Raw genomic sequence first — 26,143 nt, 5'->3', positions numbered from 1 at the left:
TTGTAAAGAATTAAATGGTGTAAGTTCACAGTCTAAAATAGGTGTTTTGGATATCAGCCCACAGTCTAGACTGACAGGTGCACTGGGCCTACCTGTAATCAGGCTTGTGGGTTAGGAAGACGGTGTGTGGGTGTGTGTGGTGGAGGGGTGGAGTCTTATAGTCTCCCATTGGGTGACCGTCCAGACAGGCGTACTAGACAGATTACTACCCTTACCAGAATACAGAAATTAGTCTGCGGGCGACGGGTGAGCCGCCGCAGCTTGGCGTACCTGTCCTCCATTTCTCATCCAAATTGGAGGTGGGGTAGCGGCTAAAATAGCGTTATTGTTTGTGTTCTGGTCCAATGGAGGCAGCGGTACTGAACCTCGCGATGATGACGGAGGTGGACTGCAACAGCAACACCCTGAACGCCGAGCTGGAGGTGAAGAAGCTGCAGGAGCTGGTCCGGAAACTGGAGCGGCAGAATGAGCAGCTGCGGACCCGGGCGAGCGGCTGCTCTGGCGGCCCGCATGTGCTGCCTTCGTCTCCGGCGTACATGCTGGGCAACGTCGGGGGATACTGCCTCCCCAGCCCGCTGCCCACCCTGCTGTGTCAGTCGTCCTTGGGGTCATTCACTCCCCCGGAGGATCCTTTCGACTATTTCCTCCCGCACATAGGCGGGGATGGAGCGGCTGCTGCGGGGGAGGCGGAGGACGGATCCGAGCCGTCGGTTCTGGATGAGCTGGAACTTTTGGACTTGAATTCTCTGTCCTGCTCAGATGAGTCTGATGAAACATGGTAACTGTCCAGTATTTGGCTTAATTTTCAACCATTTGTTGCTTCTTTCTTTCTTTTTGCAATAGCTTTAAGTCTCCTGCATGCAAAGGCCACATGTGTGATTTACATGAGCCTCCTGTTATTTGCGCCTGATTTTCTCATTGTCTCTGGATGTAAGCGTTGTACCCAGCCTGTCCAGCCTCATGCAACACCAAGACAAAGACACGCACCTTGGAAGTGAATTAGGCAGCTAGAAGAGGCCACTTGTTATCAGGCCTGTCATCAGGGCTGCACCAAGCTGCCATTCTTCCTCTGTGCAGGAGACAGATTCATATCAAAATGCCATTTGTTGGCTTTTACATTAGTGCCTTGCTCTCTGCCCAAGGAATCAAACCCAGATAGACCAACAGGAAGCCGCTTAGTTTGAATAGTTGACCGTTTCTGTTGAAAAATAGGGCCGCAACTATCAGTAGTTTTCATTAGTAACTAACTGATTTTGCTTTTTCAGTTAATCAATGAGTTGGCTATTAGAAGTGGCCTTACTAGAACCTAAAGTGAGGTCTTCAATCAGCATGTTTTTTTTTTTAACTTAATGCCCAAATCAAAATAGGAGGCGATTTAATTTACTGATTAATCTAGTAACTTTCTGTCAGTAGACTAATCGATCAATCAACTAATCACTGCAAACATTGCTCTGAAAATACAGTAAATATCATGGAAGTTTATGTGCTGAGATTGACACTCCAGGTGCCAGTTTGTCAGGTACACCTAGCTTAAACTAAAGCAGTCTAAAACTGAAGTCCTGCAGTAAAGGTACATACAATTATGAAGGTTATGATGTTCAGTTTTTGCTGAGAGGTACTGATTCAACTTTATGCCCTTTTTTGGAAGCTGTTTCTAATATTTTGTCCACCCCATTTATATCCGTGAGGGTAGGCTACATAGTGGATCAAAGTGATCTTTGAAGAGCAAAGTATACGACTGATTCTGCACTGCAGCACATTCAGATTCATCTTTTATTTGGTGTATTCATATTGCAGGCATGCCCCCTCCTTGTGTCTAGGAATAGTAGCTGAGGTGTGTTTGTGTGTCCCCCCCCTTCAGGTCAGACCCTCACCTGATGTCAGTGAAGGTTTTAATCTATAATTCAGCTCCCTCCATGTTGCCCGCAGAGCAAAATCGTGGCGAAGTAGTTCAGGGCTGTCAGAATAATCTGATCCACTCCATTTGAACAGAGCAGCTCCTCTTCCTCACATCTAAAAAGCTTAGCCTCACCTAAAGCCAGGGGGAGAGATTTTTCTGTCTCTGGAGGAGATGAGTTGGTGGCACAAAGGAAGGATGGAGTCTGAGTCGTGATCTGTCAGGGACTGACTGCATGGAGAAATAGTCCCAACAGAGCAGTTTTATCATACTTTCATAACATCAGTCATCTCTGATTGTGTTTCTATGGAAACAATACAATGTTTGACTCTCAGCATTTCAATCTGTGGCTCTTTCTAGGTTGTATTCGTCATCAAAAACCAGAGTCTCCCCAGATAACTCCCTCACACCTCTGCAGTGGTGCCGGCAGGCTCTGGACTGTCCCAAAACAGAGGTGGAGGCCGCCAGGCGATCGCTGTCCCTTCGACTGGAACAAGGTACGAGACGACAGGCTGCTTGTGTGTGGAAAGGAAATGACTTTGATTGGCCCCAGGGGGGTAGGAGTTGTGTTGTTCAGCAAAACACTCAACGGTGCACAACAAGAGACATCCAGACAAACCACACTACTCTCGCCGTTGTCATAGGGCGTTAAATTAAGTTATTGTGCATCATCACATGGGTATGTGTCGGAGATGAAGTCAGTGATATCACACCTTGGATTTGCTGCCAAACTGAACATACAGCTGTGCTTGCAAGAAGGGTTACTCCTCCGCTGATTTACTGTTGCTGTAAAAATACAAGTGAGGTTTCTCTCTGTGTTAAATATGACCAACCTTAATTATTTGCACATTCATAAAACATACAAGTGCAGTTACCAGCAATGAAATCCTATGCTTTTTAAGGACAACAGTCTATGTTCTGTCTAAACTGTAGTCTAACAAAACCTCAGTAATCTGTGATCTGTAATTCTTAGATTTCCAGTTGAACCATATCTGGATTCTGTCTATTTGTTTTAGAGAGCTAATAACGTCAGTTATCAAAATTGCAGACAACAAGGGCCGTCTCCATGTCGGGGGCCTGGGTGCTTGGATCCATTATTCCCTGCTTGGCCATTTCTCACTGGGAGATGTCCAGCACAACCAGTGTGGTACAGATTCTGAGCTCCACTAGAACAGCTGGAGGTTTTAGCCCTGGTTTGGTCCAGTAGCTGCTGGTCTCTTTAGCAGCTGATTGTTGGCCAACAATAACTGTAACATCAGTGTCAAACTTCAGCCATTAGATTTAAAGAGCAAGGGGTTCTCTTTAGGCTCAGCACATGCTAATGACACCACTGACCACAGCCTCAATAGACCAAAATGCAATGCTTTTTGGTTTTAAGTAGTACAGTTAAATGTGTGTGTGTGTGTGTGTGTGTGTATGTGTGTGTACACTTACAGACTCTGACCAGCTGGTCACCTTTTCTTAACTATTCTAGGCCTTACTGGCATCACAGGTGCGGCTGTTCAGGAGTTGTTTTAATTTATTTCCCTTGTTTCTTCTTTTTCTTTTCTGTGTCCGTAAGATGTCTTTTACTCGCCCCCAGTTTTTTTGTTTCTCCGGTGATACAGCACAGACTAAACCGAAGGCTGAGACAGCAGATTAGTTTGCAGGGTGCTGTTCTCCTCCAGGCTATTTTAAACTGATGTACACAGCTTTTAGGTCTTGCCAAAAAAACAGGAGCTCACTGACTCACACAACACAAATGTTGGCCAGGAAGAACTGCTAAATAGTTTCTTGTCTAGACTTTATAGCTAGATGCTCTTGCTGTCTTGTGAAGGAAGCAGTTTGAGTTGGGTAATCTATTAGGGTCTGTACTGATCATCTTACAGCAACAACCCAAAAACTCGTGTTTCTAAAAGTCTAAAATGAGACTAGAAGCAAATAAAACGTGTCAAAATAAATAACTTTTTGTCATGTCAGTCAGAGATTGGTGTTTTATGCTAGTAGCGGCTAATGTAGCAAGGCCTGTTAACATACTCTGATCTAAAATCAATGGAGTTCCCCTTTTAAGTACAGTTTTGAATTATTTTACTTGAGTATTTCCATATTATGCTTCTTCTTACTTTAGGGCTGCTACTAACAGTTATTTGTATTAGTAAGTAATTTACTGATTAAATTTTCTTGATTAAGCATTTGGCTTATGAAATGTGAGGAAAATAGTAAAAAAAACAAAAAGTCAGAGTTGACATATTCCAATGGCTTGTTTTGGCTGACCAACAGAAAAAAACTCATTCTCAGGACCCATTCTGCACAATCAGTACTTTTACTTTTGATATTTAAGCCCATTTAGGGACGGCTGTGGCTCAGCAGGTCAGCACATCGTAAAACGCTTTGGATAAAAGCGCTGAATTAATGCAGTCCACTAACCATTTGCATTTAGCTGTAAATACAGTACTTCTGCCACAGTGAGCAGGTTGAAGTTGGATCACCTTCATCACTACACAGTGACTAATGGGGCTCAGCAGGACAGTAGACCTTACAGACTATAATCTGTCCACGCCTCGTAACATTAAGCAGATCAGGCCCGAGTCACCTGACCTGCATGTCTGCCATGATTAGAAGCATCACTTAATTATATCATGCATCGCTGAAGATGGGGAAGTAGTAGCAATACTGAAGAACAAGGAAACACATTTGAGGAAGTGAAGCAGGAAGAGCGGCTACTGAGCTTCCTTTAAAAATACATCGGCTGTCATGGTTACATCAACTGACTGAATATCTGAAAAATCAAGCAAATAGACCTGTGACTCTTACATTCAGTGTTGTCATGGTTACCTTGTGTGCCTGAATCAGCTTTTTAAATAATAGATTGACATATCATCAGCTTATCGTGAGCATATCATATCATATATCATATCTTGAGCAGATCATAGTTATCAATCCAGATGTTGAAGATCTGATTGATGCGTCTCTTTGCAGGCTTCAGTTTGTGTGTGTGTGTGTGTGTGTGTGGAGGCAGAGCAGAGGGCTGAGTGTGAAGTGTGAATGGAGGCGACAGCTCCCACGGCCTCAGCTGAACAGGCAGCTTAACACCCTGAAGCCTTTAATGAGAGGAGATGGCGCTCGACTCACCTGCGTGGGCGCGTTTGTGTCTGTGTGCAAGGCCGCTCTGCCTTTCCCACGCTTTCAAAATAAAGTCATTATTTGCAGTATTTTTAAAGATGTAGCCTACATCGTTGCTTGACTGCTCTTTTGCGTCAGTCAGTGGCCATTTCGTGAAAGCTTCTACATGTTGTAATTGATTGTCAATGCCATGATCATGTCATACTGTTTGACTAGCTGGGCGCAGGCCTCCTGTACAACACTCAAACTTGTACAGTCAGTACATTTAAAATTAATTTAAAATCAAGGTTAAAAGACAAGTGTGTGACCACACTCTAACTTATTCAAATAACCTGAAGCGTGCTTTGTTTTATGTATTGCTGTTCTTGTTTTAATGTATTTTATGTGTCTTTTGTAGCTGTCATTACACCTGCCCAGGGACTGCTGTTGAAAATTAGCCAAGATGGCTAAACTGGCACATTTACAGAAATGTCTATTAATTTGCACTGTCCCTGTAAGTTTAAACTGTATTTAAAAAAAATAAATAAATAATAATAATAATAATATTTGGTGAAGGCACTCCACACACTGCCAAGTTTGTTTATTTTGAAAAAACATTTAGTTTAATGCCTGATGATAAAGATCTAGGACCAAAAAGTTGCTTTTTCAATAAAAGTATTGGTGACAGTGTTTGGGAGTTACCTTTTTTATATTTGCTGTCCTTTGTTTATATTATATATCCAAGAACATAAGATGCCACGGTTGTGTCTGCATTATTTCATTTTCAGGGAACCCATGTTTTCAGTCTTAATGCTAAGCTAAATTAAGTAGGTGTCAGCTGTAGATTGATCTTGAACGTATAGACATGAGAGTGGTATCAATCTTTTTATCTAACTCTTAGCAAGAAAGCAAATAAATCTATTTCCCAAAATTTGGGAGTATAGTGTTTAAACACTGTCCCTTTGCGAGTTAATCTGCTGGTATAACAGCCTCTTCTGGGAAGACTTTGCACCAGATTTTGGAACCTGGCTGCAGGGATTTGCTCCCATTCAGCCACAAGAGCATTTGTGAGGTCCAACACTGATGTTAGGTGATGAGGTCTGGCTCGCACTTCATTCCAAAGGTGTTTGAATAAGGGCTGAGGTCAGGGCTCTTTGCAGGAAAGTCAAGTTCTTCTACACCAAACTGATAAGACCGTATCTTGTCTCAGTCCTCTGAAGTTGCACCAGCTGTGCAGCTTGTTGCATCAGAGGCGGTGAACTGGCCCTCTGCAATGCTAATGGTCCTCTGCTGGAGCCTGTGCATCACTGTAAGCAGCAGAGGAGAGGAATCCTCCCACCAGCTCACCCCTGCTAGCTCTCGAGTACAGTGAAATGGAGAGCTGTTGCCACAGCAACCGTTTACATGAAAGGATTACACCCCCTAAGTGGCTTATATTCACATTGACCAGTAACAGAGAAATCCTCTTCCTGCATCTATGAGAGGGTGTAGACTTCAATAACACGCACAGACACGCACACACACACACACACACACACACACACACACACACGCACACACACTGTTAATAAGAGATGCTCAATGCAGCACATTTGTATTCTTTGTTCCCAAGATATTGCTACAGGTGCTTCAAACCAGTCGAAGTTCCTTCTCTACATCTATGAATAGTGACTGAGGTGTGTGTGTGTGTGTGTGTGTGTGTGTGTGTTTGTCTGAGACACTCAGCACCAGGTACAGCTGCAGTGTATCGGCGGCTCTGTTGTGTTGAATACAGCTTTTGTTGTGGAGCTGTTGAATAGAGCCGTTAGTGACAGTCACAGTGCTGGTGAGGTAACCGCTGCACAGTGCTGCCCTCTCTTCAAAGATGTCCGTGTGTTGTGTTTCAAGTCAATTTTTATTTATATAGCCCAATATCACAAATCAAAATTTGCCTCAAGGGGCTTTACAATCTGTACAGCGTACGACACCCTTTGTCCTCAGACCCTCGATTCGAATGAGGAAAAACTCCCCCAAAAACCATTTTAATGGGTGAAAACAATGGAAGAAACCTCAGGAAGAGAACAGATCCCTCTCCCAGGATGGACAGACATGCAATAGATGTCGTGTGTGCAGAATAGATTCACAACAGAGAATCACAGTATATACAATTATGATGACAAAATGTAGATTGTAAAACATAAGTGAAGGGGATGTGTGTGAATATTTCTTCATTTGCATTATTGTTAGAGTTTGGGGCTTTTGAGTTTAGAAACTAAATTCAGAAAGGGTCTGTTTTAGAGCGCATTCGTCATTATCTTTTTTTTTTTTTCTTGAGTTTTTCAAAGGTATACACATTGTTATTGTTTAATATGAACAGATAATTACCACATTAACTTTAACACTACTCGATGTTAAACAAACAAGTATAAATGTTTTTAAAATGATGATGTGTTTTGTTATTAATATCCCCTCTGCTTGTTTCCCCTCTCCTCCTGCAAACCCACTCCCTCCTCAGTCTCCAGGTGGCGTAGCTCCCTGTCCAGCCCCGTCCCCTCCTCCTCCGCCGGCCCTCCTCTGAGTCGAGTAGCCGGCGTGTCACCCATCAGTGCTTCCCCTTCAGCCAAACCCCTCTCCACCCCCCAGTCGTCTGAAAGACATGGTAACCACACAACATGCATGTTTCTAATGTCGTCAATTACAGCGTATGTTTGACGTTTTTTTTATATATTTAACTTGAGATGTTTGGGTCTTTAACTCAAAACCGTTTACCTCTAGAGCAGCTCTGACAAATATTATTAAACTCAAATTCTACTTTTGCTAAAACAAAGTCGTTTCTCTTTTCACCCTCCTCCCCTTCCTCAGCTCCATCTCTCCCCTCCCCGTTCCACCCGGCCCTCCATCGGACACTGAGCCCTGTAGGGAAGGAGCTCTCCCCTGTAGCTGAGAGGACTCCCACGTTCTTCCCTCACAACCGCAGTAAGCCTCAGTGCTGCTTCTTTATTTGTTCCTGCTTTTCATATAAACACATCTTACTTCCTGCTTTACTTGCCCCATAGGGAACAGATCATAAAACTGAATAGTATATGCTTTTAGTAATCAGAATATCAATGTGCAGGTGGAGACATTCAGTGTAGAACTGGGTCAGCCACAAGCTTTTTAGATTTAATTTCAACTGTGTTCTTATGTAAGTCGTGGGTGTAAGAGAATATATTTTCGCTGCCGCTTCAAGCTACGTTTCAGTTGCAGAAATAAAACTGTGTCACAGCCTTTTGTGCATTATTCGTGATGGAAAAAAATAATGTTCCAGACACAGCAGAGGGCAAAGCTGCAGGGAATGAGAGAGGCCACACTGGAGGACTGTTCAGTCTTTATGTAGCAGAAACTAACTGCCACAGGGGCGCACTGGTGGCTTTTTTTTTTTTTTTTTTTGCCCAAGGCTCAATTCCATGACGGTGCTAGTCCAAACAGCAATGTGGCATTAAAAAGCCACGGCCTACTATTCTGCTTTTTTGGTTCGTTTTAAATATGCTGTGTGTTGTTCCAAATATAAAATTCACTTTCATCTCTCTGCCCCATTTGTGTGTCACCAATATCATATTATGTTATTCAGAGCTATAGCCAGGATTTTAGAAATACTGAGTCCAAATTCCACCAACCAATCTTTATAATGATTTTTGAGTATTTGACTGCTCAGTTATATTATCTCGGTACATTGTTGTCGAAATGTTTCAAAGCCTTCTTTACACTGCCAGGTACATAATTATGGCTTTTATGTATGTAGTTTAAGATTTTTAGACTCACTACAAAGTTCTTGCACTGCAGAAACTCTTATAGCCAGATGTGTCGGACCATAAACTCTAACTGTAAAAGAACAAGAAAAAGCCTGCGCACTGTTGATCACTTGCACTCACTTTATTTACAAAATTTTAGTCCTCGGACCTTCATCATGAAGGTAAATGAAGGAAGGAAACCAAGAATTATGAATGTAAAATAATTGAAAGGCTGAGAGACTGAGGACCAAATTGTTGTAAATGAAGTGAGTGCAAGTGACAAGAGGACATGACCTCAGTGTCCTCAATGGTAGCTACGCCCCTGATTAGAATCACAAATTGCTAATTATCTCCAACATATCAATTCCTCTTCCAACAACCAGACATACACGTTATCTAAAGGCCTGACAGGCAGGTGTTTTAATTTAACACATTTTTTTGCACTACTAATGTGTCGTGCTAAACTGGACGAGGTTGTGTTATTCAAGTCCTTAAATTTTTTAAGGAACAGTTTGAGCTACAGAGGTTGAACACCCGACCTTAGAATGAATTCGGTTCACCCAAATTACAAGAAACCTTCAGCGGTTTCTAGCAATGCAGATTTTTCCAATTATGTTTTTCTATTTCCACGATTTGGGAGATCTGCAGCTGAGATTTCTGCCTTCACCCAAATAGGTGCCTATAGTATTGAAAAATGTAAGAGCAAAATGTGACAAAAGTAATTAGAATAATACCAGTGATGGAAGGGATTATTTTAGAGAGCAGTCACAGAATATCATTAACCGGGGAGAGGTTGGTATAACCTCTCTGATAATATTTCTGCCTCACTGGTGCTTAATATACTCAAATTCTCAGAGCCAAGTATCGCCTCCATTAGTTTGGATCCTTCATCTTTATGTAGAGGACACTCGAGGGTGCTTTTCTCATTACTGAGCTACCACAACTGCGAGTGTCTCGTGTGTTTAACACTGCGGTTGTGTCAGAAATGAGCTGGAAAGGGAAGAAGAGATCAAGGAGAAGTTGTCGGTGAGGAAAACTGGCAAACTGTGCTTTCTTAGACTGGTTTTTATTTTCGTTCAAAGGCCGCAGCCTCCGGTCCTCAGCCCTCAGCCCTCAGTCATCCATGGATAGTGACCTCGGTGCTTCAGAGGTGGAGGACGACTCCATCACTTTGGGATACAAACTGCAAGACCTCACTGACGTCCAGGTCATGGCCCGACTGCAGGAGGAGAGTAAGCGATTGACTCGGCTTAGATTCAAACATCAGACACACAATGCTAAGCAGGAAAACGTGCAGTTGTTTGGCTCTGCCCATTGAGATTTAACATGCCTAATGACAGTATTTCTGTCCCCAGTACAGCTCTTGCTCTGAGAAATAGCGTATAATTAAAACTCCAAATTACAGGGAATTTGGCCCACTGCACCCTGGCTGTATTGTTCCTTATTTTAGGAGACATTGCAGAGGAGGCATGAAAATATGGAGTAAATTTAGGGTTTAATAGACCATTTTCACAGCAGACATTTTGACTTGGACACAGGTGTAAATAATATTAATTGCTTCACTGCATTACAATAATTGTTAATAGTTATTAGTTCCACCTGTGTTTTTCCTGCAATGACAAGTCAAATGTGTGAAAAGGGTCTATGAATCTGGTTCATATTTACATTTATTTGTTTTCCAACATATTTACATTTGCTTTTTTTTGTAAAGTTTAACTTGCATTTTTTTTTTTTGCACACGAGAAACATGTTTGAATGTTTGTGTTCTTCGTTATGTAATTTTAATTAAATTAAAATTACATAATTGTGTTACTTGTCTCCCCAGCATTGTTACATATTAGTTTTTTTCCTGGAGCTTTTCCACCATATCCTAACCAAGTCCTTTGAGTGCTATGGATGAAATCAAAACAGCTACTGAACCTGCAGGTGGACAGATCCATCCATCTGCTGATGAAGACCATAGGATATGGTTGATCCTTGGTCCTTGAGTTGGGATTGTTTGGTCAAAAATGAACTTTGATGCTTAAGATTTATCTGATCGCAGACGGTATAAACAAGACCTGGCAAAGTATTTAATGCTAACTTCAGTACGTGACAGTTTTCGATGCTACAGACACATTTCGATCGGATTGATACTCAGTCCTTTTGTAATATAATTGCTTATCACTCCTACAAAAACTGAGTTTTGCATTTCCAGCAAAACCTAGTCAAAATAATTTCAGAATTTTCAATCATTTTGGCTGTTATTTCAGTTTTTTCTAGTTGTTTCTGTGTCACCGCGTGCCGACTCACTCCTTCTGATGTCCATCTGTCTCTATTGTTCCCTCCTTTCTAATATCTTAACATATGGCACCAGATCTCAGAGCTCATCGCTACTTCAGCTTCATTAACCCCAGGAGGTGACGATTGTGTCTGTGTGTGTTTCTCCTGGCTGTGTGTGTGTGTGTTTTGCATGCTGGTCCTCATATCTCGCTCCCCCAGGTCTAAGACAGGACTACGCCAGCACGTCGTCCGTCCTGGCCAACCGCCGCAGCCAGAGCTTCACCTTCCAGCTCAGCCAGCTCAGCGCCGGCCCCGACCTGGAGGAGGAAGACGAGGAGGACGACGAAGACTACGGCCTCCTGCCCCCACCACAGCCACGCCTCACCCGCCTGCCGCACTCCCACACCTTCTCCAGCATCCGAGACTGGCGAAGAAGCACAAGTTCCCTCTCCACCCCTCCTTCCACCCCCTCCACGCCTCCGTACCTTTCCGCTGGGTTCGCCTTTCAACCTCAGCCCCAGGGACTGGGACTGGGACTGGGCAGCCCCTGCGCAGCCGAGCAGCAGGGCTTCAGACCAGGATCAGGTGAGAAAAGATACTTTTAACATTGTCTTTTGCAAGTTCTCTCAGCTCTACAGAGCGTTTTAGAGTCTTTCGGCTCATTGTTTTGGTTTTACAGCCCACAACTTTACTGTTTCACTCTCACCGCTGTCATTTACGTCGTTTTTCAACGATGCAATGTGTCCCTTTTTAATTTTTATTGTCAAAAAATTGTAGAAACATACCACCAAACAAACTATATACCACTGTGATTGCTGTCAATAGTACTAATCAGTTATCTCTTTGTTTTATATGTTTTGTACGTGAAATATTTGTGTGTATTTGTATATACATGTATGCTGTTGGGCGTATTGTTTTGGGGAAACTTCATCATGGCGTCCAGCCGAATATGAGAGTAAGTCTAATTTGTTAATGAACATTACTCTAACTTTTCTGTGACACAATATGAAAACGTCTACATTAAACCCATTAATTCATTACTTATACATATGTTTTCTCATTTTGGTGCTTTTGATCATACGTCGACGCCCCGGACTGACCCACGCCGATGTCCTAACCACTTAATAATAACTCTGTCTAAGCCTCTTGTACAACCGCTCTTAAAGCTCTCAGACTGGCGCGTGTTTCCGTTCAGAGGCGAAGACAAGAGAGAGATTGATGGGATTAGAGTTAGGAGTGTATATCTGACTGAGGGGGCTGGAAACCGTTGTACGGTAAAGGAGATCACGGCCAGCTTTATGTGGAATGGAGTCGTAATAAAAGAACAGACATGACCGACAGCTGACACTATACAGTATAATGTGAACTATATATAATGGTATATTGTATTTATTTGTATCTTGAGACTCTGTGATTTAGGCCAGTAAGACAGGTCTATTTTTACATTAAAATCTCCACTTGCGCATCTTTTAACTTTAATTTATTTACGTTTGTGTGGGTGTATCTGTCTGTCTCTGTCAGATAAGCTGCGGAGGAGCATGCCTAACCTTGTCAGAGCTCCCAGCATGCCTTGTGTGCCCATTCAAACCAATCCTAGTGCTTCCCCTTCTTTGCTTCGTAACAGCCAGAGTTTTGATTCATCCAGTGGGCTGGCCCGACTGCAGTCCTCCAGTAAGATAGCAATTCTCTTGTTTCAAGTTGTTGTTTTTTTTGGTAAAAATGTATTATTATGAAATTTAACACATGCAGAAGGATCAGTTAAACTAATTTCAGCTTTTTTTTCCTGCACATACATCTGTTATCCCCGCCCACCTCCAGTCCCCTCCCCAGGTCAGCTACAGAACAGGGTCCAAAGTGTTGGGAACTTCGCCTCGTTGTCACGGCAACCACTGAAGGCCACTGCCTACGTAAGTCCCACCATCAAGGGCTCGGCCTCAATGCCGACCTCCTCCAGCCTCCAGTCCCTGAACAGCAGCAGCAGCGGGGGTAACAGCGGGGTCGGCAGTGGGATCCCTCTGCTCAGTAAACCGGCTAGTGGAGGGGGGACGCTCACTTCCACCCCAAACACTCCCCGCAGCAGCCTGCCCCGCCCCGCCTCCTTTGTTGGCACCACAAGCTCCACCCCCCGCAGCAAGGTGGCCCAACCAGCGCGAAGGTAAACTCTTTTTATTCCCTAAAAAACACAACTTTATTACTCGATTAAATATAAAGGACTTTTGTTTGTGCTCTCCTATAAAAGGTTGTCAAAATTCATCCCCTATTTGTCTGCATGATCTCAGGTAAAAAGTCTACAACACTTTTCGCTAGAAGACCAAATAGTTTTATCTGACTCTCCAGATTTGTCATTGTGTGGGCGCTAACTAGTCAAAATGCATTGGTCCACATTTACTAAATGGATGGATGGGCCACGTTGGTTTGTCCACCACTGAATTATCTCAACTATAATTACTATGAAATTTGATACTTTGGTGATCTGCTTTTTTGGTGGTTAACTTTTCATTTAGCACCATCATCAGGTCAAACTTTTCAATTTGTCCAGTACTTTGGTTTACATTCATTCAGCCTCACAGAGCTGCTAGCATTGTTTATAGTAATCATCAGTCAAAAGAGTTAAAACAATTCTAAGAACTGCCAACTAATGTTCCAAAATCACTTTTTTTGCACTCCATTGCTTTCACAAAACGTGTCTTAAACAGCCCGGCATCAGATCTTATTTAGCAGCCTGTGTACCTGCAAATCAGATAAAACTTATTTACATCTTGGTAAGTATGCCACCGAAATAGTAGGCTTAGTAAATATCCCCCTCTCTGTCTTATCAGCTGATTTTTAGATTTGACCATTCTTTTATTGTTTTCCTCAGTTTACTGACACCTCCAAAGAGCTTGTCCACCCTCAGTGCCCTTCGTGACAGCTCCTGGAGAGACGGCTGCTACTGATGAACGGATGAGCTGGTGCAGTAGTGCAGTGGCACCCTGCTGGCTAGGGTAACTCACTACACCTCAACATAAGTTTTCCTTGGGGACATTTGAATGGGTGTGACCAAAAAGTAACTGTTAAGTTGACCTTAAATCTGAGATCCTGCATAAAATAGTTAAATGTTATCCTAAAAGGACCACAACTGAACTGATTTCTCAAGTCATCCATTCAATTCTATGCAGAATTTCTTCGGGGAAGGCGGGCTGTTGGTCCGTGCCAAGGGGGAGTCGTTCCCTGTTGCTCTTGTGCAATAAACCACTGGGTTCCAGTAATACTAACCTGCTTAAGAGGGCTGCCAGTTTTTATGAAATGAGCCTCACAATACTGTATTATTATTATTATTATTATTATTTATATATTTATTTTGAATAAAATTTTTGACTAATCAGGTGTTTTCCCTCTGGCAACAAGCGCCAATGATGCTGCTAAAATTGAATCAGTCCCTCTTAGTTTGGGCACATTTGGTCTAATTTTTACAAGCAAGACATTAAAGTGTGTATTAATGTACAAAGCTAACTACTAAGTGTGCAATATTATTGAATTTTAAATGTGAATCTTTTCCAAAAGGAAAATGTCTGAATGTGTTTACAAAATTGTCTCACCATGGTGTCACAAAAGTTTGTGCATATTAACACTTTAAAGCTGTTTAAAGACCTACAAGCGATCTGTTCCTGTTGCACTTTGTATAAATCTCTGAACTTACTGATATTTTTATGTTCTGTTTGCACTTCTTTTACATTTGATCTTCTGGATTTAGGGGGATAAACAGTTAAATCAATGTTTTGGGGAGATTTCACAGTTATACAGGGCATAATGTAGCACCCTTTGTTTGTAAAATTTGACTTGTGTATTTAAATGACCGTTACCATGGCACATTTCACACAATCCTGACACTTTTGTTACCGTGAGTGAAACATTTTAATAAAACGCACTGAATTAAACATTTCTTTTTCCTTACTACTTTATGTTGAATATAAACATGCAACACCTAACTTAAACCATTTTATATAATGCAAATTGGAATTAACATGCTCCAATCAGTTGCAATAAACTGTGGTAATAGTATCACAGAGAAGTAGGTTGTTGCCACCTAGTGGTAGAGTTTCAAATAGCTCTGTGTGGTTTTACTACAAAGGACAAGAAAGACTGCCGTGAAATATTGACCGACAGCACAAAAAGGGTACACTTTAACGTTGAATCCTATAATTAGTGAAGAAAAATCTCAACAGTTTGAAGACTTCTAGGTTCTGGGTTCAAACCTTGAGTCTGACAGAGAGTTTTGAAAGCAGACATCTCATTAACAACTCTAGTAGAACGACAAACAAGTCTAACTTCATTCAGAGAGATCGCTCTGGTTCAGTGCGTATGTCCAATCTAATAAGTGTAAGATTCACCTGCAGCCAGTTACCTGGATCATAATCAACCAATTAACAACATGATTGGTTAAGATTTTGCACGTCCAAACTAACAAATTCCACTAAGTTAGTTTCTAAAGAAAGTAGCCACTAAGCTGCTCTGCATCTATTATAGTTGCAAAACTTTGCAACTTTTTTTTTTTTTTTTTTTTAACTTATGTATAATGTTCTGAGAGTAGGACTAATGCCAAATTTGCTTAATAAATGTGGCAGGCACAACATATGAACGGTTCTGAGGTTGTGGGTTTGATTCTTGTGTGTTTTGAAAGCTGATGTTTAAAGGAAAGACTGAAAAGTCTTCACGTGTCTCCTCAGGTAGCTCGGGGCGATAGAGGTCTACCTGGAGGTCTTGGGAATCTGGGTTCGATCCTCATTTGATGATGTGACGTTTTGAAAGCTGATGTTTAAAGGAAAGACTGAAAAGCGGCAAGAAACCGAGTTCACGTGTGTCCTCAGGTAGCTCGGGGTGACGGAGGCCTGCTTGGCAGTTCTGAGGTTGCGGGTTCGATCCTTATCGAGGCTCAGTGAATTTTGAAGTCTAAAAGCACGAAGCAAAAAGATAAAAGCGCCCGGAGAAAAGGTTCTAATGCGAAAGGGACTTGGTGGCGTGGTGGGTTCGTCCGTGACCGTGAGAGTTACGGCGCCGGCGGTGTGGCGTCTGGTTCGAATCCTACCCGTTGCCAGTTCCCGGAGCATCAGTGACATTCACGAAGGTGGGTGGGAGGGAGTAGGGGCCGTGTCCCCCCTGGGCCCTTGGTGAGGTAGAAGCAGGGGATTATAGGACGGTGAACAATGAGCAGCTGAAATTTTACTGAAGGTGCTGTAAAACAGCATCAGATTATATACTCATCAATAATGTTGAACAAATATTGTATATTTTGCCTAACAAAAAAAACATATCAACAATAACTGGAGAAACACATCTATAATGTTGAAAGACTTGCAATGACTAACATACAATTTGCAACAGCATAACTTATGCCTTGACCTTACAATGCACACAACTATGCCAATTCAACTTGGGCAGTATACAGGTGCTGATCATATAACTAGAATATAATCAAAAAGTTGAAGATGTGATATACCAGACCCAACAATGCTGAAGGCCAATCATCGGAACAACTGATTGATACCAGTGTTGAGTCATGTACATGCTCATACTTTGCAGTTGGCCAGGATTTCTAAAAATCCTTTCTTTGTATTGGGATTTTCCTTAGTTGTAATTATCGAAATAAACATCTGAAATATGTCTGTGTGTGATGAATGAATATAATATACATGTTCTAATTATAGCGAATTAGCACCTGTACATGCTCTGTTTGTCATATGAAACAAACCAGTTCAAATGGGTTTCCTGAAAACTTTTTTTCAGAAAATCACTGTGTGGGTCGACTCACCCTATGGATTTTGACAAAGCAGTGGAGATAAAAAATAGGCTCTCTCTTGGAGATGTTACAGCATCTCCCATCTTACCAAAGATGATCAAGACATAAAGACCTCCCACCCTGTAGCTTTTAAAATAGCTAGAAAATAGTACTTATTTTCCCATAAAGATATTCCATTTATCAACATATTATCTAAATGGCATTTCACGCACTACTGCTTGTATTATTATCATCATCATCATCGGCTTCGTAAACCCACTTTGTACTTTATACTTATACCTACTTGGTACTTAATTTATCTGACCTGTATTATATTTTTTTGGTTAGTACTTCAATTCCTGAAGCTGAGCTGCTGTAACAAAAGAGTTTGTTAAATCAATAAAGTGATTCTGATGATGTCTAGGCTGATCAAGTAATTGTTTCAGTGTATATCATAAAATCATTGTGATAAACCGGATTTTTTTTTCCTCCCGCTGCGTGACACATCTCGCCATCACAAACGATCTTCGGCCACACACGCCCAGCCTCAGCACCAGCTCATCCTTTCTCCACGGGGTTTTTCCTCCTCCCCCCCCTCCCCTATGTGCGCTCACCAACATTACAAGAAACCGTGACAGGGATGAGGCCTTCGTGATAAGGACAAACACTGTTGGACCTCGTTCTGCTCCTCCCCAGCTCGTTTCTCGCGGTTCGGTATGTCTTTGAGCCTGCTGCCCCTCTCGCCATGCCCGCTGCTGAACGCTACCTGTCGCCGCTGCTCCTGCTCTTTCTGCCGTCGTTGCTTTTGATTTCCTGCCTGGATGGGGCGGTGAGAGCAGCGGAGGAGGGCGGCGGCCTGCCCTCCTCCTCGCCCGGGGACAATGGCCTCACCGTCGCGGTCGGAGACCCGTCTGCCGCCCCGGGGCGATTTCTCAGCCCCTCCGCTCTGCTAGCAGGTAAACAAAAACGCTTGTTAGAGAAAATCGAAATTTGCTGCAACATTGAATCAGGTTGCAGTGCTGTGCATCCCATGTTAGGCTGTTTGTTTTTGTTAAAACTGAGGCCAATAACTGTCTTAATTTTGGGATGAAAATGTGTCCTGACATTTCTTTAGATTATATTGTATCATTGCCTTGTTGTGTAGGAAATATATATTGACATTAGGTTTGCTGCAGTTTTCTTTAAAATTTTGTATGTGTATATGTTTTGAATAGATGTTGTTCTATTGACAAACTATTGGATATAATTCACAGGCAGTCTGGCCAGCAGACTAATAAGATTAAGATGTATAATGTGGAGGTTTGAGGGATTAGGGTTTTTATCTTTTTGGCCCGAGCAGGTGATGTATTAACGGGAAGCACGGTAATCCTGTGCTGCTCTGCTGATACAGTAGGTGAGCCTGTGCTCACCGATGGCCTCTGTTTACATTTGGTATGGGCATGGACGGTTGAATGCTTTCTAGGAACTCCAGCGGTCATGCCACAACATATTGCATTGAAAGACAGATACCTGGATGAAGGTTACATTACACTTTTCTCTAGTAACTTACTAGGGTTACGTTTTTAGTCCAATGAATGCTTAAAAACCCCACTAGATATAGTGCATTTTAAATAAGGCTGAAAACTGGAGATGTAGAACAGCCACTCAACAACAGCATGCTATTGGAACTTCCGAGATATCATCTATCTGTCACTTGGTTTTGATGTATTTTTCATTCTCCCAATGATTCAGCTGTGCCTGCCTCATCACTTTTTCATGGTGAAGGAAAGGTTACTGAACACTGCTGCAAGGAAGTGTCGGAAGCTGTTCTGCATACAAATAGGACACATGCTGAGACACATGTGTCCTAAATAAATACTCGGATTTAGGGGACAATAGAACGGGATAAGTACAATTGTTTGTTAGATTTTCTTGCATCTTCTTTGGTTTTGAAATTTTAACAGTCTAAATTTTGAAAGTCTAAATCAAAAGGATTCTATGGCATTTTTCTCTCCAGAGTCCCAGTTTGCCCTGAAGGTCCTGGTGAGGGACCTGGTGACCCGTCAGCCACTGCCGGGTGCGTCAGTGGACGTTTATTTGAACCACACCCTGAGGAGCTCTGCCCAAACAGGGGAGAGAGGTGAGGTTCTGATCTGGGTAGCGTACAGTCCGGGCCTCAGTCTGACTCTGCTGGGCAACATGGAAGGCTACGTCCCCAGCCCCCTGCCCTGGTGCACCACCAAGAGACCGAGTGAGTGAAATGTTTTAAACCTTTGGCTATCCAAACAAGACTGGCTGACATCTCGTCGTCAATAATTTAATAATAACTGAATGGCAGTGGTTGGTAGTTTCTGAGGGAAACATTCACTCAAATGTCCAAATTTTCTCCATTTAGTGTAGCAGAATTATACCATATCTGCCTCTAAATGTGACATAAGGACAACCACTATGCAGCAGGGTTAGTCCATTAATTACTTTAATAGTGAAAGAAGTTAAGGCATTTAGCTGATACTCTCACTTCTCTTCATACATTATTTTAGCTGTGTAAACAGAAAAATGATGGTGCGGGAAGTTTTAATGCAGCATTAACACAACTGCATTATTCATGGTCATTACAGATTAATGACAACATACAACTTGTCACGGTTTGTGAGGTTTGTTCATGATGAAGCAATTTATGTTCCCAGCGTACAGTCAAGTGTAACTGAACGCCGTGTCCTGTAATCATTTTATTGATTGTCTCTACAGCAGCGTGTAGAGTCGAGGTGTCTGACTCAAGCTTGGGAGAAACATATCCCTGCCTCAGCAAACTGTCTTTGTCCTGCACCGAATCGAATGCAGAGGGGGGTGGGGGCTCTTTAGCCACACGCACGATCTCATGTTGGTGTTAAAAAAAAAAAAAAAAAAAAAAAAAAAAAAAAAAAGGTTCCTGGGTCTACTCTATTGTCTGTGCTCCCACTTCCTCTTACTAGTTTGAATCAGACAGAAAAGAAGCAGGGAGGAGGTGTTTTAAAGCTAAGATGGAGCAGGTGTTATGAGGAATAAAATCAGAGGGATGATAAAACAGTGTCATCTGTCGAGACCTGCTTTGCTCTGCATTATCAGAGGCGCCTCCCTTTTGTGCTGCTGAGCCAGACAACTGAACCCTAAACATAGGCTTGAGGTAGTATTGCCATCTGCTGGTGATAATATATTATATTACAGGTCTACAAGTCACCATAAACAGCTTTTATGTCTAAAAACACAAAAATTATTTATAAAAATTAAATTATTTATAAAGTGTATAATATTTTTAACTAAATGTAAGTAATTTTTTTAAGATTGTAACACAGCTTTGTCACTCTTTGGAAAGTGCTGAAAAAAAATATTAGTATTTGTGTTTTATTTCTGACCTTTTGTTTGTCTTCCTGCAGTTTTCTCTGCTGTGACGCTGCTGCTGCTCCCTCACAGTCAGGGGAACATCTGGCTGTTTGAAGACTCAGTACTCATCACCGGGAAGTTGCCTGGTAAGTTTACACACATTTTAGAGATCAGAACAAAAATTGTCTCAGGCATTTCCTTTTTAGGTTGCATTTTACAGTTTAGAGTTGGGAAATTTAAACGTGACAGCTTTAACCGGTTGATCTGGGCCATTGTGATTGCAAAGGCATGTGAACAAAATCCATGTATGTTTTTAAATCAATGCCAGATTAAGAACCTCTACTGAACAGTAGACAGTTGTGTGTCCAGATTTAGATTAATCATAAGCCATCTTGTTTTTACAGACAGCTCATCCCAACCCAAGGTTAAGTTCCCCAAGAACCTCCTCACAATGTCTGATATGAGCAACATCTCCTCAATGACAGCGTACCTGACCGTGCCGCAGCACCACCTAGCTAAAGACTGCGCCAACTGCACTCCAGGCATCATCAGCAGCAGCAAATCAGGTGAGCGTTAAATAAGGCCTCATTAATGTTTAAAGCAGTTTATCCTTAGTCTGGGGTGTTAAGTCTTTAGGATTGGTCATTATTTTAGTCTTATAGACATTTCTCAAAATACATTGAATGGGAGGAAAAATTGTGCCAACAGGTTGATATTTTGACAATTATTTAAAGAATTTGGTCAATATTTTTTAAATCGAGCAGATTTTGCATCTTGTTTCATTCATTAAACTTCTAAAAAAAAAAAAATAATAGTAATCTTACTGGATTACTCGTCCTCGTGTCTGCAGTGTTCAGAAGCATCGAGCTGAAGGCGGTGGCGGCTGTCAATGTCCTGCTGTATTCTGGTGGTGAGGAGCTCCAGGTTCGAGGGCCCATTCAAATCAGCCTGCCCCTGGGACACAGCACATACCTCAGGGCCTCTGATACTGTGCCTGCCTGGGCCTTTAACCCAATGACAGGTAAGAGTAAAGATTATGGAGAAGCCACTGAATTACATTAAAATAAGACTGACGCATGCTTAACACAAGCAAAACACAAGAGTAATACATAGTTAGACAGATTGGGATACTCAAAAAATTGCTGTAATTGACCAATCAAAATTGAGTATTTAACAAAGCCGCGTAATAAGTTCTTCAAACTGACTAAAACCTACTCTTTAAAACACAAACAAATTAAAGTAGTCTAACTCAGTAGTACACCAACTCTTTTCCAGGAAGTACAAGTGTCAAAATTGTAAGCTCAATGATTTGATTTATGCAGTGATACTGTAATAAATTATTTTTTATGCTGTCTGAAGGTGCCTGGGAGAATCAGGGTCTGGGAATAGTGAAAACAGTAGGTGATGAGCTGGTTTGGACCTACACCGCTTCCCATCTGGGCCACTGGATTGCTGCCCCCCTTCCCTCATCAAATGGTACATAACTCATCTACCTTCATTTGCTCATGTAAATGCAGCTTGTGCAGTGGTCTACTGAAATTTGTATTGATAAATGTTTTATGTCTATCTATAAATTTGATTAGATTACCTGGGACATGGAAGCTCTTTGGATTTCATATCACACCACACATACCTGTTGATGGGAATACTGGGAGGAATGCTGGCTATAGTGATTGTATTTCTTTCCTTGCTGCTGTGTTACTGCGGGTAAGAAAAGTGCTCAGAAATGTTATCGTCAGGTTTAATTTACAGTAACAATTTTTTTCTATTTTTTACATTACTTATTTTCCATGTACTGTATATAAAAGCCCTCATTTACAGTTGCCCTTGAAATTTCTGAGACAATTGTTCAGAATTTAGACAAGATCAAATCTGTGAAAGTCACAAATAGAATATAGTCATTCATTAAATAAGCAACTTTGATTGTTGCTTATTTAGACAGGAATATTGTTATAGCAAAATCCTTAACATCTGAAGCCAAGTTTTCAGGGGCTAACAAAATTTACACTGACTATGGAACTATACCAAATAAATGCTAACAGTGCATTCAACAACCCTCTTAAAGAAGAGACTGAATAATAAGTAATAATAAGTGTGTGGTAGGTAAAACTAGCAACTTAAAATAAAATAAATGGCTAAGTGTCCCTTTAACTTGCTCTTAATTGGCCTGGAAAGCAACCCTATGATACTGTAGTCCATTCTGATTACATTCTTCTTCTTCCATATACAGGGGTTCTCATCGAGAGCCCAGGAGGAGGAGGAGGGCACGTTTTTCCAAACTCACAGTGGTGAAAAAAGACCAAACCACCTCCACCCACATGGAAGAGGGCTTGTTGTTCCGTTCTGGCGACAACAGCCTCGCTTCCTGCAGTGTCCAGTGTGAACCCTCGTCCACGCCGAGGCACAAGGCCAACTACAACATCTATGTGGAGGATCCAGGGAGTCTCCCGGCGGCTCCCTTTTATGAGAACATTGCTCTGGATCGGATCAAAGGTTCCCAGCCGTCATCTCACTACATCAACAGTGAAGAGGTGGCTCGGCTTCGGGAGAGGTCAGAGCAGAACCGGGCCAACATGAACTCTGACAGCTTCTTTCAAGATAAGCTGGTTCATATCTACAACCAGCCAGTGGCTATCATTCAGGCGCCAGAGCTTTTCAGTGTTCAGGAGCAGCAACTGTCAGGCTGCAAGTCTGCTACTTTCCCCCGCAATGGAGTTGAGTATGATGCTCACTCGGAGCCTGCAAGTAAAGACAGCTACACCCAGACACTACCCAAAGTCCCTCACCACCACTCCCAAGGTGGAAGCAGTCCACAGCAGAGCAGCCAAGATGAGCCCCAGCCTCTGGAGACTCCTCCCCAAGGCCAAGGCCCTAACGCCAGTGTGTGGGGACGTTACAGTAACCTCCTTGAATCCTCCGTCTCTGTGCCTGGGACTCTTAATGAGGCAGCTGGTATGGAGGCCTTCAGCAGTGGGCACGGTGTACCCAGCGAGCTGCAGGGGATTTCAGAGCGCACCTTGCTGGAGCTTACCCGGGGCAAGTCCTTGTCGTCTCACCCCAGGGCCTGGTTTGTCTCCTTAGATGGGAAGCCGGCCGCCCAGGTTCGCCACTCCATTATTGAGCTTCAGAGCCGCCACCGACCGCCTAGCAGCAACGACACCAGCCTGGACTCGGGGGTGGACATGAACGAGCCTCAGCAGAATATCCGCGAGACAGAGCGTGACAGGCCTTCGATCAGGGCCTCTTCCCTGCCGCACCACAGCCGAGGGGGCGTTATGGTGAAGAACAGGACCTGAGCAGTAGTGAGAGTGGCACAACAGCCACCTGTACGCCGGAGGACCCTTACCTGAGGAACATTTTAGACGGAAGCAGTGGGGCTATTCCCAACATTCCTGAAGAGCGAGACGGTATGGATACATCCAGCGCTCAGGAGGACAGTGAGTCGAGAGGTACGCCGCCTCCACGGCGCCTGAGGAAGGTGAGGGAGAAGGGGAAGACGGACAAGAGGAGTGCCAAGCATGTCCGCGAGGGGAGGCCTCTGACCAAGCGAAGTTAGAGCTCATTGCAAACATCAAGACAAGAATTCTTTCATCAGTGCTTAATTTAAATGTCCCATTAACCATTTAACCCATATGAAGCTATTTTCATCACATGGTGTCATCAGTGCTGAGTGATCCAAATTAGTTTTTACCACTTGTGCTCACACAGGCATTGTTGTTGTTGAGTTATGTGATTGTACAACTTTGCCAAAGAATGCATAAGCTAGCTCAAGAAATAAAGCAGGATCTATGTCATGTTGAAGCATTATGTAGCTGCTGTTAGACAAGTTTGTGCACCATGTTCTCTCATTCTCCCGAATCTGAAGATCACCAGCGAGATTCTTCACAGCAAAATGTCCGTGTGAACACGATATCCCATAGTCCCCAGCACTGGCATTATAAAGGGTGCCTTCTTACTGCCTGTAATCATTAAATATGATTACATAAGGCACAGTATTTGTCTATATTTAGTAAAATCCGGTGAGTTTGCAGGATGGACACAAATACAGGTCTATGTGTAGTGCACTTATCCTCACCATAAATGCCTGCTGTAAATTAAATAAGATATAGAAGTTTTCCCGGTTTGCAGTGCTGACATCTTGTTTTGATCATACTGCCTCATTTTACTTACAAAGAGACTCTGGGGTTCATTAAAAGATTCAGTTATGTCATTATTGGAATCAGCTCTGTCAGAAAATTCAAGGTTTTAACTCATGAGACGAAATACTCCTTTATATCGGAGTAAAACACTGATGTACATTGTAAAGCCAAGCTGCCATTTTGACAACACACCTGATATTCAAGGTTTTAAACCTACGATTATTTTAGAATGCATGAAAATGAATGTTCCCTTGTGTGTATGAAAAAATGTTGTGTTTTACTGTAGAGCTAACATTACGCCATCATAGCCGTTAGATTACTTGATGACTGACATGAGTCTTGAAAGGAGACTGTTGTGCTGCCAACTGTAACTACTGTAAGAAGCCATTACAACAATACCACCCCAGGACTTCTACACTATGATTATGGGTATCACAATGTAAGAATCACACCAAACTATCCAGAAGCTCAGTAAATATAATTTTAAACTACATCCTTGGGTACCACAAGAGTTGGCTAAGACTTGGCACTAAAACATTGTTTGTTTTATGGGATTCATTAGTGTGACTGGACAGTGTGGGACAATTCAGATTGCCTGTCTGAAGCAACTCATGGTACAACCAACTACTATTAACATCCTGAAAAAGAAAAATTGCTGATTGGTTGGAAGGGTGCTGTTAAAATTATTATAACTGGACAGCTCTGAGGTAACTATTTGATATATTAACACTTTGCATTAATTCGGTGCCTTGCCCGTATTCCCAAACCTCTTAATACTGATCAACATGACCATGGGATTACTTTTTTTATATTGCGAGATATTACTGAAGAAAGAAAGAAAGAAAGAAAGAAAGATGGCATGGTAACATGCTGAATTAAGATGGTGAACTCTCCTGTGAACAAGACTCCTAGTCTTGTTTGGGTTTAACAAATTTCAACAAATATGTATACAGAAGTACTTTACTCGCATTCATAGCTGTCCTCTACTAATTGACATGCCAGCTTTTGTCTTGAGTCAACTAAAGCACACCACACTTTAATATGTACCCATTTGTTTCACTGGCACACAGTATTCCCAGAAACCTATTGAATTTTCAGTGTATAAATATTACAACAACAATGGCAACAATACTGATATCAGAAAGTGGTTCTACTAGCAATATTTAAATTTAAAATGGAACTTCTGTTAGTCTTCCGTCATGGTACTACTGTAAAATTTTTCACCGATGAGTTCACTTTGTGTGTATAAGGCTCGATTCTGTAGCTACATTCGTGTTTTTTAGTATGTATATAGTAAATCAACATTTTATGTATTATGTGACTGTGATTTAATTTATTTTGTGCTGTTTTTCTTCCATCTAAAAGCAAAAGGTCTGAGGTCTGAGAGGTGCATCAGTGCGTTCCAGTAAACGGTTGAATGACAAGGTTTTTAAACTAGTGTCATATGAGATATGTTATCAATATGAATTTTTTAAGGTTAGCCTAAAGAGTGAGTGTCTTTCCAAAGGAGCGTACAACAAGTCTGAGCTTTGTCATTTTAAATGTAGCAACAAGTTGAGCATTAATCATTCAGTATGCTTAAACGTGAAAATACTTTCTCCTGCTAGTCATCAGCTTGAAAATACATTATATCCCAGCTTACACAGCAACATAAAGAGTAGTTTGTGAACACTTTGTGTTCATCAATCTTGACAAGCAAATCAAACCTACTGCCACTCCTGTTTTAAAGTGATCTTGCTGAATGTATTTGTATTGATTTTAATGTGTTCTATAGTGTGCTCCTCTTGTGTCTAGCCATTGAACCTCATGGGCTTTTGTTTCTTCCACAATGGGCACCTCTTGTGTTGACCTCTGTAATGATGGTAGTGTTATTAGTCTTGCATTTTTGTGCACTAAATTAATAAAGTTCCTTGATACCAGT

General features: G+C 42.0%; 2 protein-coding genes across 5 annotated transcripts; both read left to right on the top strand.

Annotated features, from left to right (window-relative positions):
- The first annotated feature begins 77 nt into the window (after positions 1-77).
- Positions 78-14,906, top strand: LOC122871860 (SLAIN motif-containing protein 1-like). 4 transcript variants are annotated; one of them, XM_044187358.1, is made up of 10 exons: positions 78-778; positions 2,258-2,394; positions 7,473-7,616; positions 7,820-7,933; positions 9,810-9,959; positions 11,084-11,126; positions 11,209-11,574; positions 12,614-12,660; positions 12,808-13,144; positions 13,850-14,906. In XM_044187358.1, exons 1-10 carry the CDS (start codon positions 345-347, stop codon positions 13,923-13,925), a joined length of 1,848 nt encoding a protein of 615 aa, XP_044043293.1. In that variant the 5' UTR covers positions 78-344; the 3' UTR covers positions 13,926-14,906. The 4 variants fall into 4 exon arrangements, with proteins under 4 accessions (XP_044043293.1, XP_044043294.1, XP_044043292.1 ...); XM_044187356.1 differs by lacking the exon at positions 11,084-11,126 and adding an exon at positions 11,933-11,944 and having other exon boundaries at positions 93-778; positions 12,511-12,660; XM_044187359.1 differs by lacking the exons at positions 11,084-11,126; positions 13,850-14,906 and adding an exon at positions 11,892-11,944 and having other exon boundaries at positions 82-778; positions 12,511-12,660; positions 12,808-13,027.
- Positions 13,854-26,141, top strand: LOC122871859 (protein FAM171B). The gene is given in 10 exon segments (XM_044187355.1): positions 13,854-13,973; positions 15,696-17,700; positions 18,741-18,974; positions 20,137-20,229; positions 20,488-20,649; positions 20,934-21,104; positions 21,443-21,559; positions 21,667-21,790; positions 22,314-23,353; positions 23,356-26,141. Coding segments are annotated over 9 exon segments (2,436 nt in total). The 5' UTR covers positions 13,854-13,973; positions 15,696-17,489; the 3' UTR covers positions 23,640-26,141.
- Positions 26,142-26,143: the final 2 nt, after the last annotated feature.

The sequence above is a fragment of the Siniperca chuatsi genome, linkage group LG24 (genome assembly GCF_020085105.1).
Source record: "Siniperca chuatsi isolate FFG_IHB_CAS linkage group LG24, ASM2008510v1, whole genome shotgun sequence".
Taxonomy (NCBI): Eukaryota; Metazoa; Chordata; class Actinopteri; order Centrarchiformes; family Sinipercidae; genus Siniperca; species Siniperca chuatsi.
This window is presented reverse-complemented; position numbering and strand designations above follow the sequence as displayed.

Excerpts from the sequence above, each read along its gene's own strand:
- LOC122871860 (XM_044187356.1), top strand. The coding sequence starts at position 345 with ATGGAGGCAGCGGTACTGAACCTCGCGATGATGACGGAGGTGGACTGC. Across the intron at positions 7,934-9,809 it reads GTTCTTCCCTCACAACCGCA|GCCGCAGCCTCCGGTCCTCA; the intron begins GTAAGCCTCAGT and ends TTTCGTTCAAAG. Across the intron at positions 13,145-13,849 it reads GTGGCCCAACCAGCGCGAAG|TTTACTGACACCTCCAAAGA; the intron begins GTAAACTCTTTT and ends TGTTTTCCTCAG.